General features: G+C 46.6%; 2 protein-coding genes across 4 annotated transcripts in view; both read left to right on the plus strand.

Annotated features, from left to right (window-relative positions):
* Nucleotides 1–15,676, plus strand: part of GLP2R (glucagon like peptide 2 receptor) — a 471,983-nt gene that overhangs the window by 240,698 nt on the left and 215,609 nt on the right. The window lies entirely within an intron of this gene.
* LOC148511897 (uncharacterized) overlaps nt 8,034–15,676 on the plus strand; it is a 43,433-nt gene continuing 35,790 nt past the window's right edge. Inside the window, exon 1 of the mRNA XM_088482741.1 lies at nt 8,034–8,158. Coding sequence (XP_088338867.1) covers nt 8,034–8,158 — 125 coding nt within the window. The remainder of the gene's footprint in view (nt 8,159–15,676) is intronic.

Consider the following 15,676-nt stretch of genomic DNA (forward strand, 5'->3'; position numbering starts at 1 on the left):
ATTATTGGGGTCCGTTTCGGACCCCGATAATTAACATGATGAATAGGCCCCTTAATGAGCAATAAAAACAGTCACCTATAGTATTTAGTTTTGAATAACCGAGTACAATGCTATATAGCCAACACAGAATTGTCCTATTAATGCTACAAATATATTGTATAACAATATCCAACTACATGAAATAAAACCTTTTGGACTATTTCATGGTTCTGTTCACCCACAGACCACACAGAATGTTCAAATATGCCTTGCATGACAGATCTTAGAAGGCGCTCTATACAGTGTACATACTGCAGCTTTCAACCAAGATCCACAATTTATTTTTTTCTACGTAATAAATATAAAACATTTTATAAACATGCTTTACGCACCAGCTGCTTGCACTCTGTAAAAATGATCACAGATGAATTGCTAACAGTCTCCCTAAAGGACAGTGTTTGGTGAATAATGTTTAAACAGATCTTTAGGCAAAAAAAGAAGTGAAATTGTTGCAATAGACTTTTTTTTATGTAATTAGCAGAAGCGTAGAGAACGGTCCCTTGGCGTAAGCGTAAAATGTGCTCTGAAGATCTTACATTGAATGGAATTATATTTTTAAAAAAGGCAATTTTCTTGATACAAGTGTCTAAGGTAATAGTGTTTACTTTGCTGGTAAATCTGATAATGTTTGAAAATGACAATGTCTGCCTTTTAAAATAAACACAGCTCATACAGGTTTATTGTAAATTGTATAAAGGATGAGGAAGGAGTCATCTCCGTTACCGCCTCAGGCAGCAGAATAGACAGGCAAAACCCTGCCGCTGTGTAGCATACTGTATACTGTAGGTGTTGCAGCTGAGCTTTGTGGGCCCTTGGGCGTGCTAAAACTTTATACAACTGGTACCATTACTGCTCCACAACTGGTCAGTTATTCCAGATCACGATTCCTATTATGCGTAATATCTAGAGATGTGCGGACTCGGTTTTCTGAAAACAGAGCCCATCCGACTTCATCGGGTTTCTTTCCCCTCCTTGCTCGAATTTCAAATAGAGACAAAATGTCATAATCTCGGCATTGGATTCTCGCAGGTTTTGAATTCTATAGAAGTCCCTCCCATGGTGATTCGAGTGCCATTACACACAGCTCCAGTCTGTGCTGTGCTGTGTGCGCCTACGTGTCCAGTGGCTACTGTGCTGTGTCCAGTCCAGTATCCCTCTGTCCAATAGCTGATTCTGTGTCCATCCACTCCCTGTGTCTAGTGGCTGCTGTGTTGGGTCCATCCTCTCCACCTTCAGTGGCTGTGTGCTGTGTCCATCCGCTCCCTGTGTCCAGTGGCTGCTGCTGTGTCCATCCACTCCCTGTGTCCAGTGGCTGTGTGCTGTGTCCATCCGCTCCCTGTGTCCAGTGGCTGCTGTTGTGTCCATCCACTTCCTTACTAGTCTGTCACACAGTAGTGCTGCAGTTTGACTCCGCACACCCAACTGCGATATAAGCATTTGACGCCACAGTTGTCATTTGCGGAAAAAGTTTTAACATTTTTTTTTAGTTTTGCTTATGCAATCTGTGTGTACTGTCCCCCAGTGTATTTGTTCATGTACATCTCAGCGCTGTGACTGCACGCAGTGTGAGCTGAGCTGCAAATTTAAAAAAAAAATGGAATTTTTTTTTTTCCTATTGTTTGTATTACTTCTGTGCACTGTCCCCCAGTACATTTGTTGATTTTGTTCGGGTACATATAAAAGCGCTGTCTCCACGCAGTGTGAGCTGAGCTGCAAGAAAAAGTAAAAAAAAAATGTTGCGCTTATACAACCTGTGTTCGCTGTCCTTCAGTGTGTTTGTTCAAGTACATATCAGCGCTGTGACTGCACGCAGTGTGAGCTGAGCTGCGAATTGAAAAGAAATAAATAAAAAAATGTTCTTCTATTGTTTGTACTATGGGCCTGATTCAAAGCCGGACGCAATTAGCGCTCGCTCGTCCAGAAAATAGGGGTGGCTATTCAAATGAACCGTTCGCTCTTTGCGGTCTGCTCACGCCTCTAGGTCTGAACGAGCGAACAAAACGCGGTCGTTTTAACCCAGTGACGTGGTCAATGGCGCTGCTGTTTTAATTATGCACACCCTTAAAACGCCCGTTTTGACCTTTAAGCACGCCTGCGTTCGGATCTCCACTCCCCGTTTTCAAGCACCTTCCCCTGTTACCACCCACATACGCCTCATTCTGTCACTCAAAGTAGCAGGCATTTGCTATATAGCGAACAAACGATTTTTGGCCGCACTGACTGGTTCGCGCATGCGTATTATAAACCGTACGCATGCGTAGAAGTGCGAACATCGCTCGGAACGAGCGTACTGCCGCTTACGAGCGGCTCTGAATCAGGCCCAATGTCTGTGCACTGTCCCCCAGTGCGTTTGTTCACATACATATATAAGCGAGTGTGTTGCAGTTGGTGGCCAATTTTTTGTTGTATTTGTTTTACTTTTATCAAAATAAAAAAATTTCTTTGTGCGTTCTAAAAAATGTATGCAGTAAAACTGGAATGTTTAAGAACACTAATGGTCAGTAGGCCATTGGCCACCGCTTTAATATCTGCACAGTGTTGCAGTTGGTGGGCAGTTTGTTTTTTTATTTGTCTTATATCAAAATATTTTTTTGTGTGTTTATTATCCCTCATACTCAGACTCTTTGGTGCGCCTCATAAATGTAGTACAGGGGTGTGTTACCCAATTAGGGGGAGGGGGTTAGTATGGCCAGCAGGTCAGTCTCCTAATGTTTGTTAGTATAATATATGCTGATTTGGAGTTAGATGTTCTGCAATGCAACTATTAATTGTGTTAGCTTCTCTTTCAACCCTTGTGAGAAATCCTTGGCTATTGACAATGTAATCTTTTATGGCATTAAATTTAACTTTCTTAATCCATGAATCAATCAATTATAATTAATCAACGAGTCAATCAATTAATTAATGCACCACTTTCACCTATTTTGGGTGCTTCTTTTTTAATAAAATTTTCCACTTCTCTGCTTTGTTTTATTTATAGCAGTAATAAAATAATCCATAATCAATCAATGAATTACTCAATCAATCTCACTTGCACTACATACTTCACTTTCATTTCCCTGTACTGCTCTTGGGCCTCTGATCTAGTTCTTGCTTAATGAAAACATTCTATAGAATCGGATAGTTTATATTAAACGGCCATCCTGTCCTGCCACTGCAGTGCCACTCTCTTTCCTAGTTGTACCATGTTTGAAGTTGAACTGCCACATGTTTGTGCCGCCCACTACTGTCGCTTAGTGTAGTCAGCCAGCTAGCTCGATGCTACCTTTTGGTCTAAACTGGATGAAAACAATATTGTAAGCTGTGAGGTGGTCAAAACTGACTGGAAATGAATGTTAATAATACTGTAGGAACAAAAATAGGCCTAAATGATGTGATTTTAGTTGTTTTTATCAATTTTTGAAAAAAATACAGATCCAAAACCAATACATGTGTGGGCGGTTTTGGCAAAACCAAAACCCGATGACTAATTAGAACCAAAACTAAAACACAGGGGTCAGCGCACATCTCTAGAAATATCCTTTCATTCTGATATAGTTAAAAATATTGTGCACCAGACTGAGGCTCTCAGTCACTAAATTCACCACAGATTTCAACTTTTGTGCAGATGCAGCAATCAATGGTGAATAAATATTTTATTTAGTAGGAAGGTGTTGTGATCATCAACTGGAGATTGGAGGGAGCAAGAAAATCATTTTATACAGGATTCCTTTAATATTTAGCTTCTACAAATACAAAGTGGGAGACATAGGGTTAGTCTGTTTAATTTTGCTTATATTTGCTGTGTGCAAGTTGTATAAATATTAAGAGTCCATGTTTGTTTCCACGTTTTTATGAAAAATGACACTTGAAGGTGTACAGGTTTGGTGCAATTTGCAGATAAGAGTCAGAGATATGATGTAGTACAAGAAGAATCCTGACCTTTTATTACTAATGTGAGTTTACATACCAACCATGTGCATCATAACTGGGTACAGTGCACGAGTAGTTTAAACAGCCTTGAACTGATGTAACCATATATCTTTATGTCTGATGGTCTATATAGATAAATTCTCACTAAACTCTTAAACCTAGTAACGGCTGATGTGTGCCCAGTGTGTGTGATCATTATACCATAAAAATATAAACTATCGGAAAACTTATCTAAGAATAAACACACGAAGACATTAATGGATTTTAAAACAGGTCGGCTATTTATTTAAGGGATTTAATTTAAGTTATTTCAAATATTGTATGGTGGCTGGAAAGGATGGCCCCTACACAGAGTAGCCCAACAATGCAAACTCAACAACCAAAAACACAGCATTGCGGGCGGAGTCCGCCCTGTGGATGTCAAACCCTGCACTTGGGTATTAAGCATAACCTTCTACCAAACACAATACCATCCTTAGATGGCTGTACTGCCCCCTGTAGAGGTGGTACAGTACTTCTCCACACTTAATAGAAGGTGAGCACACCCAATGCACACACACTACACCTGGACTGATGATAAACCGTACTTCCCGCCAATGCAAGATTCTACCTCAGAGAATCGCAGCCCGCCACCATACAAAACTAAACCACCTGACCTATGCCAGTGAACAAACTCCCGACAAATAAGACCTAACCAGCCTCCATCAAATGCACCCCATCAGGCCTATAGAGATGTTTATCACGGTACAAAGGACGCGTAAGAACAAAACCTCTATGAGACCGCATAAATTTAGCCACTGCAGCATTGATCTTCTTACGAGCCTTGTCCAAAGCCTTAGGACAACGCGCGCCACGCCACTGCTGCCTAGGAGTAATGCAGGACCACATAACAGTACAGAAAGGCTAAGCATCCATAATGAGGAGGACGTCTGACACAATGTTTAGCCGTAAATTGAGGGCAATCCTGGAACCAAGATCGTTCCCACCGAGATGTATTACCAGCACTTTGGGGACACCAAATTGCCGCACCGTGGCTACCAATCTGGGCTTGAGGAACTCCCAAACCCCTAAAACCTAGCCAACGAATCCTCGCTGACACAGGCCATAACATCTGGTCCTTGGCCATAGTGGACTTAGCTGCCCAAAATACGAAGGAGTGACCAACAATCCAGACATCCTTAACATCAAATGTCAAACCTATAACGGTAGATGAGGAAGGAATGTAAAAAATTAGTAATTTAAGATTTAGAGTAATTAACAGACTGGAGTGTAACACAAAATGTTTAGCATACAGAGGAACCTGATTGAACTAAATCCTAAACTAAGAAATAATTAATCTTTAGTTTAAATAGACTAATCAACTAAAAAATAGCAAACTTTAAATTATAAACTTAAAATTAAGTAAGTTTTGTTTAATATTCAGTTTAAGTTTAGCTGACTAATGAAACATTGAATGAACAAATTTACAGGCCGCAATGCCAGGTAAAGTTTTGCCAGATGGACTGGGCAAACACGGTCGTCTTCGCAGGCCGTCAGGGAGACCCAACGGGCGCGACCCAATTGCTCAGTTTTAGAACGCCGAATTTTGCACAACACAGCCCCCTCCCCAATACTGACGTCCGAACGGGCCATGGGAGAAATCGCTAATTTAGAAGGTGCAACTAGTTCCGATATTCAGAAGGCGCCATGAAACACCATCGAAAATGCCAAACAGAAAAGATTAACCTCGAAATGGGAAACCACAACCGCAGGCACCGCAGCTAGAAGCTTAAGCAATAGGGGAGTATCGATCGGCCGTCTCTTAACAACTGGCCGAGGGGAGGAGCGAGCCCATCCCTTAAGGGCCTTAATAACCACAGAGCTCTTCGTAAGGTCTGGACGTCCCTTAAGGCTCAAAAAGAAAAAATACCCACCAGAATACGCGAAGCTACGGGCCGGGACCGACCAGAGACATAAAGACTCCAAACAAAAGAAAGCATTGAGCAATGCGTGCTTTCACCTCTGCGTCTGCGGTGAAGGAGGTAACTTTTCCATTCGGACCAAGCCTTCTGATAGGCCCGCAACGTAGCCGGGGCAAGGGATTGCTCAGCTAGGCCCTCCATGCCGGCTCAATGACCTGCCAAACATAGGGGGGGCAAGGCTCACCAACTAAATAAGTCTCAGGAGCAAGCAACCTAAACCTGTCCCACTGGAAACGGGAGAGCACATCAGAAATGTTATTGTCTGAGCCCGGAATGTGAATCACCTTGAAAACGATGTTAAATTGTAAGCAACGCAGCACTAGCTGCGCAAGCAAGCGTAAGGCTTGCAACGACGAGGCGCATTGTCCATTAACAGCGTGCACAAGGGCCAGGTTGTCGCATCTAACAACAACACTATCGCGCAACTTGGGGGCCCACAGTTCCAGCGCCACCATAATGGGAAACAATTCCAGGAGTAGCAGGTCTTTAGTTCAACCCCTGGAAAACCTCTCCAACAGCCAAGGGGCAGCGCACCATTCCCCTTGCAGGTAACACCCGAAGCCCGACGAGCTGGCCACATCAGTGAACAACTGTAACTAATGGTGTTCTCTTGTGGCTGGCATCAAAGTCTGCTAGAAAAGAGAGCCAAATAGATAGATCCTTTTTATTTCAGCAGAGAGCCGAATGAAATGGTGTGCCCTAGGAACACCCTCGGTGGCTCTCTGGAGCTTCCGGGAAAATACCCTACGCATGGGAATCACCCGGCATGAGAAATTTAGCAATCCCAGGAGAGATTGCGCTTGTCGCAGTGTCAACTTTCCCGCAGCCAGGCAATCCTGAATGGCATGTTTTAATTTGAGAATTTTATCCATCGGAAGTCTGCAGCAGCCATCCAAGGTGTCAATTTCAATACCCAAATAGGACAGCCAGGAGACGGGCGCCCAAAGTTTTATCGCAAGCAATCTGAACCCCAAAAAGAGAAAAAAGCGCCTCAAGGGACTCTAACAAAACCCCGCAATTAGGAGAATCAGCAGGGCCGTTGCACAGAAAGTCGTCTAGGTAATGGGCTAGGCCGTGCCCACCGGAACCAGCCTCGACACACCAATGCAGAAAAGTGCTGAACATTTCGAAATAAGCACAGGACACGGAACACCTCATAGGCAAGCACTTGTCTATGTAGTATCCGTCGTCCAAGCGAAAGCCCATGTACCTGAACGAGTCAGGGTGCAAGGGCAGCAAGCGAAAAGCTGACTCAACATCTACCTTGCCCATCAATGCGCTGGGACCGTGCACCCGGACAAGCTCAAGTGCTTCATCAAAGGACTGATAAGACACAGAGCAAAGCTCCTGCGGGATGGCATCATTAACTGATCGTCCCGATGGGCAAGACAGATGCTGAATGAGACTAAAAGAACCCGGCTTCTTCTTAGGGACTACGCCTATGGGGGATAATACCAAGTCTGCTATTGGCGGATCGAGGAAGGGACCAATGATGCGACCGAGCCACACCTCCTTAAGGACTTTGGACCTCATTCAGAGTCGGTCGAAGCGGCCGCACGGTCCTACACCACCAATGTTCGCTATACTGCGCATGCGTAAATTTCGCAATGCGCGTGCGCAAACTAGCCGCTACGATCAGAAATTTCTCTCTCCTTGAACACAGCCAGGTCGGTAGTTTGAGTGACAGATTGAGGCGTTTGTGGGTAGTAACAGGGGAAGGTGCTTGAAAACGGGGGAGTGGAGATCCGAACGCAGGCGTGCCTAATTATGCGAACAGCGTTTTATGGGAGTGTATAATTAACAAAGTAGCGTCATGGCACATGTGACATGGGAGGTTTTTACACTGACATGATCATAGAGCTTAAGAGAGGGTATGGTCAACCTTAAGCTCTACGACCAGTTCCGATGGTCTCGATTAATCCTTATATGGCTGGAGATTACGTGCAATGCGTACGAGAAGGGGGCGTATTTTTTGGAATTCCGGGTGCTTCCTCCCCCTGGTCGGCCAGCTACCGATCCGAACTTAGGGACGCAACTTGCGAGGGAATCATTTGCATATCCGGCCCCTTTTCCCATGCGGCCGCTTCGACCAACTCTGAATGAGGTCCTTTGTCCCTAACGATGTGCGGCAGCTCTATTGCTGATCAAAGGTTCCGAGGAGAATCCACCAGCACGACTGAAGCTATCGGGAAACGGAAACCCAACTTGAAACCATCACTCAAAAGCTGCGCCGCAACTGCGTCAGGGTACCATGCGAGCCATTTGGCCATGGCATCCAGGTTAAAAGGGGAAAAAGCTTTGACTAGCAGGCCCCGGGGCCGGCAGGCTTTCTGGGGGAAGGGGAAACAACAGGTTTTGAGCAGCCTGATGCTGGGTGGGCATCACAGCATTTGCTACAGAGGTGATAAAAACAACACCACTGGCCAAACGAACACTGAGTTGAGTTAAATGCAAAGCACTTACCCTTACTACTGGCAGCCGGACCCGTACGGCCAGCGCCTAACTTACGCCACTGGTTAACAACAGCTGGGGAAAATCTGGGGCCCTGAGTGACATCGAGCCAAACCTCAACGTCCTTGCACCCAAAATCAATAATAGGAAGTAGGGGTGAGCAGGTTCGGATATCTGAAATCCGAACCCCCCCGAGCCTCCCCGATTCGAGGCCGATCCGAGTCAGGCTCGACTTTTCCCGCCTGACTCTGATCTGAAATCGAGGCAAAACGTCATCATCCCGCCTTCCGGGTTTCGCGGGTTTTGGATTCTATATAAGGTCCCCGCGTCGGCGCCATTTTCTCACTCGGCTGTGGACAGTGAAGAGGGAGGGTGGGAGTTAGGGCTGGCTGGGCTGTGTAGTATAGTGTAGTGTAGTGCAGTGTAGTGTTGTGCTGTGCTGCTGTTGTCCATAGGGGCTGTGTCCACTCCTCCAAAGTCCATAGGGGCTGGCTGTGTTGTGCTGTGCTGCTGTTGTCCATAGAGGCTGTGTCCACTCCTCCAAAGTCCATAGGGGCTGGCTGTGTTGTGCTGTGCTCCTGTTGTCCATAGGGGCTGTGTCCACTCCTCCAAAGTCCATAGGGGCTGGCTGGACTGTGTTGTGCAGTCAGTTGTCCAGGGGCTGTGTCCACTCCAAAGTCCTGTGCAGTGTCCCAGTCCTAAAAGGGTGCTGTAGTGTTGTCCGGGGGATGCTCTGTCCATGGGGGGTGCTCCCCCCCAGTGCAAAAATAATATATATATTCTGTGTTTGTGAATTGTGTGCGCAGTAACCGCACGTGCATCAACAAAGTAGCGCCAAGCGTGCGCCTGTGTCATAGGTAAAGGGCCGGCTGGCTTGACTGTTAAAGGGTGCTGTAACCCCCAAAGTGCACTCCAACAAAAATAAAATATTTTCTTCTGTGTTTGTGAATTGTCTGCACTGTACGTGCATCCTCAAAGCAGCAGCGCCAAGCGTGCGTCTGTCTGTTAAAGGGTGGTGTAACCCTCAAAGTGCGCTCCACAAAAAATAAAAAATTCTTCTTTTCTTTTCTGTCTTTGTGAAATGTGTGGGCTGTAGCCGCACCTGCATCCTCAAAGCAGCAGCGACAAGCGTGCGTCTGTCTGTTAAAGGGTGGTGTAACCCTCAAAGTGCGCTCCACAAAAAATAAAAAATTCTTCTTTTCTTTTCTGTCTTTTTGAAATGTTTGGGCTGTAGCCGCACCTGCATCCTCAAAGCAGCAGCGACAAGCATGCGTCTGTCTGTTAAAGGATTACATCAGTGACAGCATCCAATAGGCATGTCAGACAGTCCGTACCTGTACTGGCAGGAAAAAGAGGCAATTTGAAGGCCCCTGTACAAACTGGCTCTATTTTACTTGAGTTGCCGCCCCTCCAGTGTGTACTCCGAAAGAGTGTTTAGTGCAGCCGGGAACCTTGTCAGCGAAAGGCGTAGGAGGTTGCTTCCACAAAATGTGGAGAAGATGATGTTCATAAAAATGAATGATCAACTCTTCCAGGGAGACCAGCCTACAGAACGTACAGAGGGACCTGTGGTGGTGGATTCCAGCGGGGAGAATTACCGTATATACTCGAGTATAAGTCAACCCGAATATAAGCCGAGGTACCTACTTTTACCCCAAAAAACTGGGAAAACTTACTGACTCGAGTATAAGCCTAGTGTGGGAAATGGCAACAGCTGGTAGAGCCCCCAGTAGTAATTCCCCCTGGTTGTGCCCCCAGTAGTAATCCCCCCCTGGTAGTGCCCCCAGTGGTAATCCCCCCTTTCAGTGCCTCCAGTAGTAATCCCCCCCTGGTAGTACCCCCAGTAGTAATCCCGCCTTTTAGTGCCCCCTGTAGTAATCCCCCCTTTTAGTGCCCCCTGTAGTAATCTTTCCCTGTAGTAATCTCCCCCTGGTAGTGCCCCCTGTAGTAATCCCCCCCTGGTAGTTCCCCCAGTGGTATTCCCCCCTTTTAGTGCCCCCTGTAGTAATCGCCCCCTGATAATGCCCCCTGGTAGTGCCCCCTGTAGTCATCGCCCCCTGGTAGTGCCCCCTGTAGTCATCACCCCCTGGTAGTGCCCCCTGCAGTCATCACCCCCTGGTAGTGCCCCCTGTAGTCCCCCCCCCTAGTAGAGAGAGACGTGATAACAATAAAAAAAAAATAAACACTTACCTGAAACTCCCGCTCCTGGTCCCGCCGCTGTCCGCTCCTGGTCCCGCCGCTGTCCGCTCCTGGTCCCGCCGCTGTCCGCTCCTCCGGCCGCTTTGCATGGGAGAGACGTCGTCATGACGACGTGTCTCCCATCACCCACTGCGGGAGCCGGAAGATGGCTCCCGCAGTGGGAGCAGCAGCAGCCGCTGAGAGTCTGACAGACTCTCAGCGGCTGCTGATTACAGCAAACACATAGCTGCCGGCTCCGGCGGCTATGTGTTTGGCAGTGTGTAGCGCTGACCGAACTTCGTCCGGTCAGCGCTACACTTGACTCGAGTATAAGCCGAGGGGGACTTTTTCAGCACATGTTTTGTGCTGAAAAACTCGGCTTATACTCGAGTATATACGGTAATACTCTGTGAGGATGAGGATGTACACAACACTGAAGAGGGTGAGGAATCGGTGAATGAGGAGGATGAGGATGACATCTTGCCTCCGTAGAGCCAGTTTGTGCAGGGACAGATTAATTGCCAGCTTGTTTTGTGGGGACCCAAACGAACCAATAATTAGAGCCACAGTCGTGTGGCAGACCCTGGCGCTGAAATGATTGGTTTGTTAAAGTGTGCATGTCCTGTTTATACAACATAAGGGTGGGTGGGAGGGCCCAAGGACAATTCCATCTTGCACCTCTTTTTTTTCTTTAATTATGTACTGTTTGTGGCCTAGTTTTTCAAACTGCCATCCTGTCTGCAACTGCAGTGTCACTCCTAGATGGGCCACGTGTTTGTGCCGCCCACTCGTGTCGCTTAGCATAGTCATCCAGCTAGACTGGAAATGAGTGGAAATTAAGGTTTTTGAGGCTAATAATAGCATAGGAGCAGAAAAATCAACACATTCTGTGATTTTAGCTGTTTTTATGCTTTTTTTAAAAAAAAATACAGATCCAAAACACAAAACCCAGAACCCAAAACACGGAAGGGTGGTTTTGGCAAAATTAATCCAGATCCAAAACACGAGGAAAGATCCAGATCCAAAACCAAAACACAAAACACGAAAAGTGGCCGGTGCACACCCCTAATAGGAAACCTATCCTGCTTATGACGAAATTCTTCGTCGTAAACATGCCAGGCAACCCCTCGGCCGGACCTTTGCATACTATCTATAAGGTGAAAGTACCGAATGATATTGGGGTGTTCGGCGGGGTGAGTTTCCAAATAGCAGGTCGAGAAGACAAATATCCCTGCCTGCCAATTAGAATAGGTCTGGAAAGCCTCCAGACCAATACCGCCTTTGCGCTTAGCTGCTCACAATTCCTTGCGCATGTTATCTGTAAGGCAGAATACATCCACATAATGGCCCTCATTCAGAGCCGCACGTTAACAACAGTACGCTCGTTGCGTTCCGATGTTGACTAACCGCGCATGCGTCGGGGTTACACCGCGCATGCGCGTACGGCAAATTGCGAGCTTTTTTTCTCTCGTTCCTAAAATAGCGTACAGGAAGTGACATGTCAAATGTGATTGACAGAACAGGGCGTTTTTGGGTGTTGACGGGGGTGGAGATGACAAAACGCAGGCGTGGCGAAGCGTTTTTGGGGCGTACATACATTAGCAGATGCGAACGTCAAATGAGTTCGGACCGTCTCATACGTCACTGAAACATCCGCTTTCCCTTCAAAATGCTCGCACAGCTTAGGGTCAGGATTACTCGACCACATTGGCGATGGCCTTCTCCTCCGTCCCGGGACTCCACGATGGTGCTGCGATTAATCGTGGCTGGTCAGTAAAGTAATTAGTGTTGGATTGAAATCCGGCTTGGTATGTGTTTGGAAAGCAGTTTATTGGGATAGCACAAAAGCGTACGCAGGTGGAAATCAGAGCTGCTAATGTCATGATTACATAATCAATTAGCGTACATTTTTGGGTTTTTTTTTTGGCTACAATTTGGTGGTTATGGCCTATTGTAAAAATAATGTCATCATCTTTTAATTAGCTCCCCTTTTTTTTGGTTTACTGTTGAATTTGCATCGCTATGTGTTTTTTTAAACGTTCCTTAAAGAGGCCTTTTTTTTTACATAAGAGGGTCAGTTTTTGCGTTTAAGGCCAGGATTAAATGTAACCCATTTGTACAATAATGTCACAATACAATGTCTGTTTTTTTTGTAAAATTTATTGTTTACACTAGGGGTGAGCGGGTTCGGATTTCTGAAATCCGAACCCCCCCGAGCCCCCCCGATCCGAGTCCGATCCGAGTCAGGCTCGACTTTTCCCGCCTGACTCGGATCTGAAATCGAGGCAAAACGTCATCATCCCGCCTTCCGAGTCTCGCGGGTTTTGGATCCTATATAAGGTACCCGCGTCGGCGCCATTTTCTCACTCGGCTGTGGACAGTGAAGAGGGAGGGTGGGAGTTAGGGCTGTGTAGTGTAGTGTAGTGTAGTGCTGCTGTTGTCCACTACTTCAAAGTCCATAGGGGCTGGCTGTGTTGTGCTGCTGTTGTTAATAGGGGCTGTGTCCACTACTTCAAAGTCCATAGGGGCTGGCTGGACTGTGTTGTGCAGTCAGTTCTCCATAGGGGCTGTGTCCACTCCAAAGTCCTGTGCAGTGTCCCAGTCCTAAAGGAGTGCTGTAGTGTTGTCCAGGGGGTGCTCTGTCCATCAGGGGTGCTCCCCCCAAGTGCTAAAAAAATAATATATTTTCTGTGTTTGTGAATTGTGTGCGCAGTAGCCGCACGTGCATCAACAAAGTAGTGCCAAGCGTGCGCCTGTGTCATAAGTAAAGGGCCGGCTGGCTTGACCGTTAAAGGGTGCTGTAACCCCCGAAAGTACACTCCAGTCCAAACCAAAAAAAAATTATTTTCTGTGTTTGTGAATTGTGTGCGCAGTAGCCGCACGTGCATCAACAAAGTAGTGCCAAGCGTGCGCCTGTGTCATAAGTAAAGGGCCGGCTGGCTTGACTGTTAAGGGTGCTGTAACCCCCGAAAGTACACTCCAGTCCAAACCAAAAAAAAAATTATTTTCTGTTTGTGAATTGTGTGCGCAGTAGCCGCACGTGCATCAACAAAGTAGTGCCAAGCGTGCGCCTGTGTCATAAGTAAAGGGCCGGCTGGCTTGACCGTTAAGGGTGCTGTAACCCCCGAAAGTACACTCCAGTCCAAACCAAAAAAAAAATTATTTTCTGTGTTTGTGAATTGTGTGCGCAGTAGCCGCACGTGCATCAACAAAGTAGTGCCAAGCGTGCACCTGTGTCATAAGTAAAGGGCCGGCTGGCTTGACCGTTAAGGGTGCTGTAACCCCCGAAAGTACACTCCAGTCCAAACCAAAAAAAAAATTATTTTCTGTGTTTGTGAATTGTGTGCGCAGTAGCCGCACGTGCATCAACAAAGTAGTGCCAAGCGTGCGCCTGTGTCATAAATAAAGGGCCGGCTGGCTGGACCGTTAAAGGGTGCTGTAACCCCCGAAAGTACACTCCAGTCCAAACCAAAAAAAAATTATTTTCTGTGTTTGTGAATTGTGTGCGCAGTAGCCGCACGTGCATCAACAAAGTAGTGCCAAGCGTGCGCCTGTGTCATAAGTAAAGGGCCGGCTGGCTTGACCGTTAAGGGTGCTGTAACCCCCGAAAGTACACTCCAGTCCAAACCAAAAAAAAAATTATTTTCTGTGTTTGTGAATTGTGTGCGCAGTAGCCGCACGTGCATCAACAAAGTAGTGCCAAGCGTGCGCCTGTGTCATAAGTAAAGGGCCGGCTGGCTTGACCATTAAAGGGTGCTGTAACCCCCAAAGTACACTCCAGTCCAAACCAAAAAAAAAATTATTTTCTGTGTTTGTGAATTGTGTGCGCAGTAGCCGCACGTGCATCAACAAAGTAGTGCCAAGCGTGCGCCTGTGTCATAAGTAAAGGGCCGGCTGGCTTGACCGTTAAAGGGTGCTGTAACCCCCGAAAGTACACTCCAGTCCAAACCAAAAAAAAATTATTTTCTGTGTTTGTGAATTGTGTGCGCAGTAGCCGCACGTGCATCAACAAAGTAGTGCCAAGCGTGCGCCTGTGTCATAAGTAAAGGGCCGGCTGGCTTGACCGTTAAAGGGTGCTGTAACCCCCAAAAGTACACTCCAGTCCAAACCAAAAAAAAATTATTTTCTGTGTTTGTGAATTGTGTGCGCAGTAGCCGCACGTGCATCAACAAAGTAGTGCCAAGCGTGCGCCTGTGTCATAAGTAAAGGGCCGGCTGGCTTGACCGTTAAAGGGTGCTGTAACCCCCGAAAGTACACTCCAGTCCAAACCCAAAAAAAATTATTTTCTGTGTTTGTGAATTGTGTGCGCAGTAGCCGCACGTGCATCAACAAAGTAGTGCCAAGCGTGCGCCTGTGTCATAAGTAAAGGGCCGGCTGGCTTGACCGTTAAAGGGTGCTGTAACCCCCTAAGTACACTCCAGTCCAAACCAAAAAAAAAATTATTTTCTGTGTTTGTGAATTGTGTGCGCAGTAGCCGCACGTGCATCAACAAAGTAGTGCCAAGCGTGCGCCTGTGTCATAAGTAAAGGGCCGGCTGGCTTGACCGTTAAAGGGTGCTGTAACCCCCGAAAGTACACTCCAGTCCAAACCAAAAAAAAATTATTTTCTGTGTTTGTGAATTGTGTGCGCAGTAGCCGCACGTGCATCAACAAAGTAGTGCCAAGCGTGCGCCTGTGTCATAAGTAAAGGGCCGGCTGGCTTGACCGTTAAAGGGTGCTGTAACCCCCGAAAGTACACTCCAGTCCAAACCAAAAAAAAATTATTTTCTGTGTTTGTGAATTGTGTGCGCAGTAGCCGCACGTGCATCAACAAAGTAGTGCCAAGCGTGCGCCCGTGTCATAAGTAAAGGGCCGGCTGGCTTGACCGTTAAAGGGTGCTGTAACCCCCGAAAGTACACTCCAGTCCAAACCAAAAAAAAATTATTTTCTGTGTTTGTGAATTGTGTGCGCAGTAGCCGCACGTGCATCAACAAAGTAGTGCCAAGCGTGCGCCTGTGTCATAAGTAAAGGGCCGGCTGGCTTGACCGTTAAAGGGTGCTGTAACCCCCGAAAGTACACTCCAGTCCAAACCAAAAAAAAATTATTTTCTGTGTTTGTGAATTGTGTGCGCAGTAGCCGCACGTGCATCAACAAAGT

This window comes from Taudactylus pleione, unplaced genomic scaffold, assembly GCF_031769625.1.
Source record: "Taudactylus pleione unplaced genomic scaffold, aTauple2 ptg000290l, whole genome shotgun sequence".
Taxonomy (NCBI): domain Eukaryota; kingdom Metazoa; phylum Chordata; class Amphibia; order Anura; family Myobatrachidae; genus Taudactylus; species Taudactylus pleione.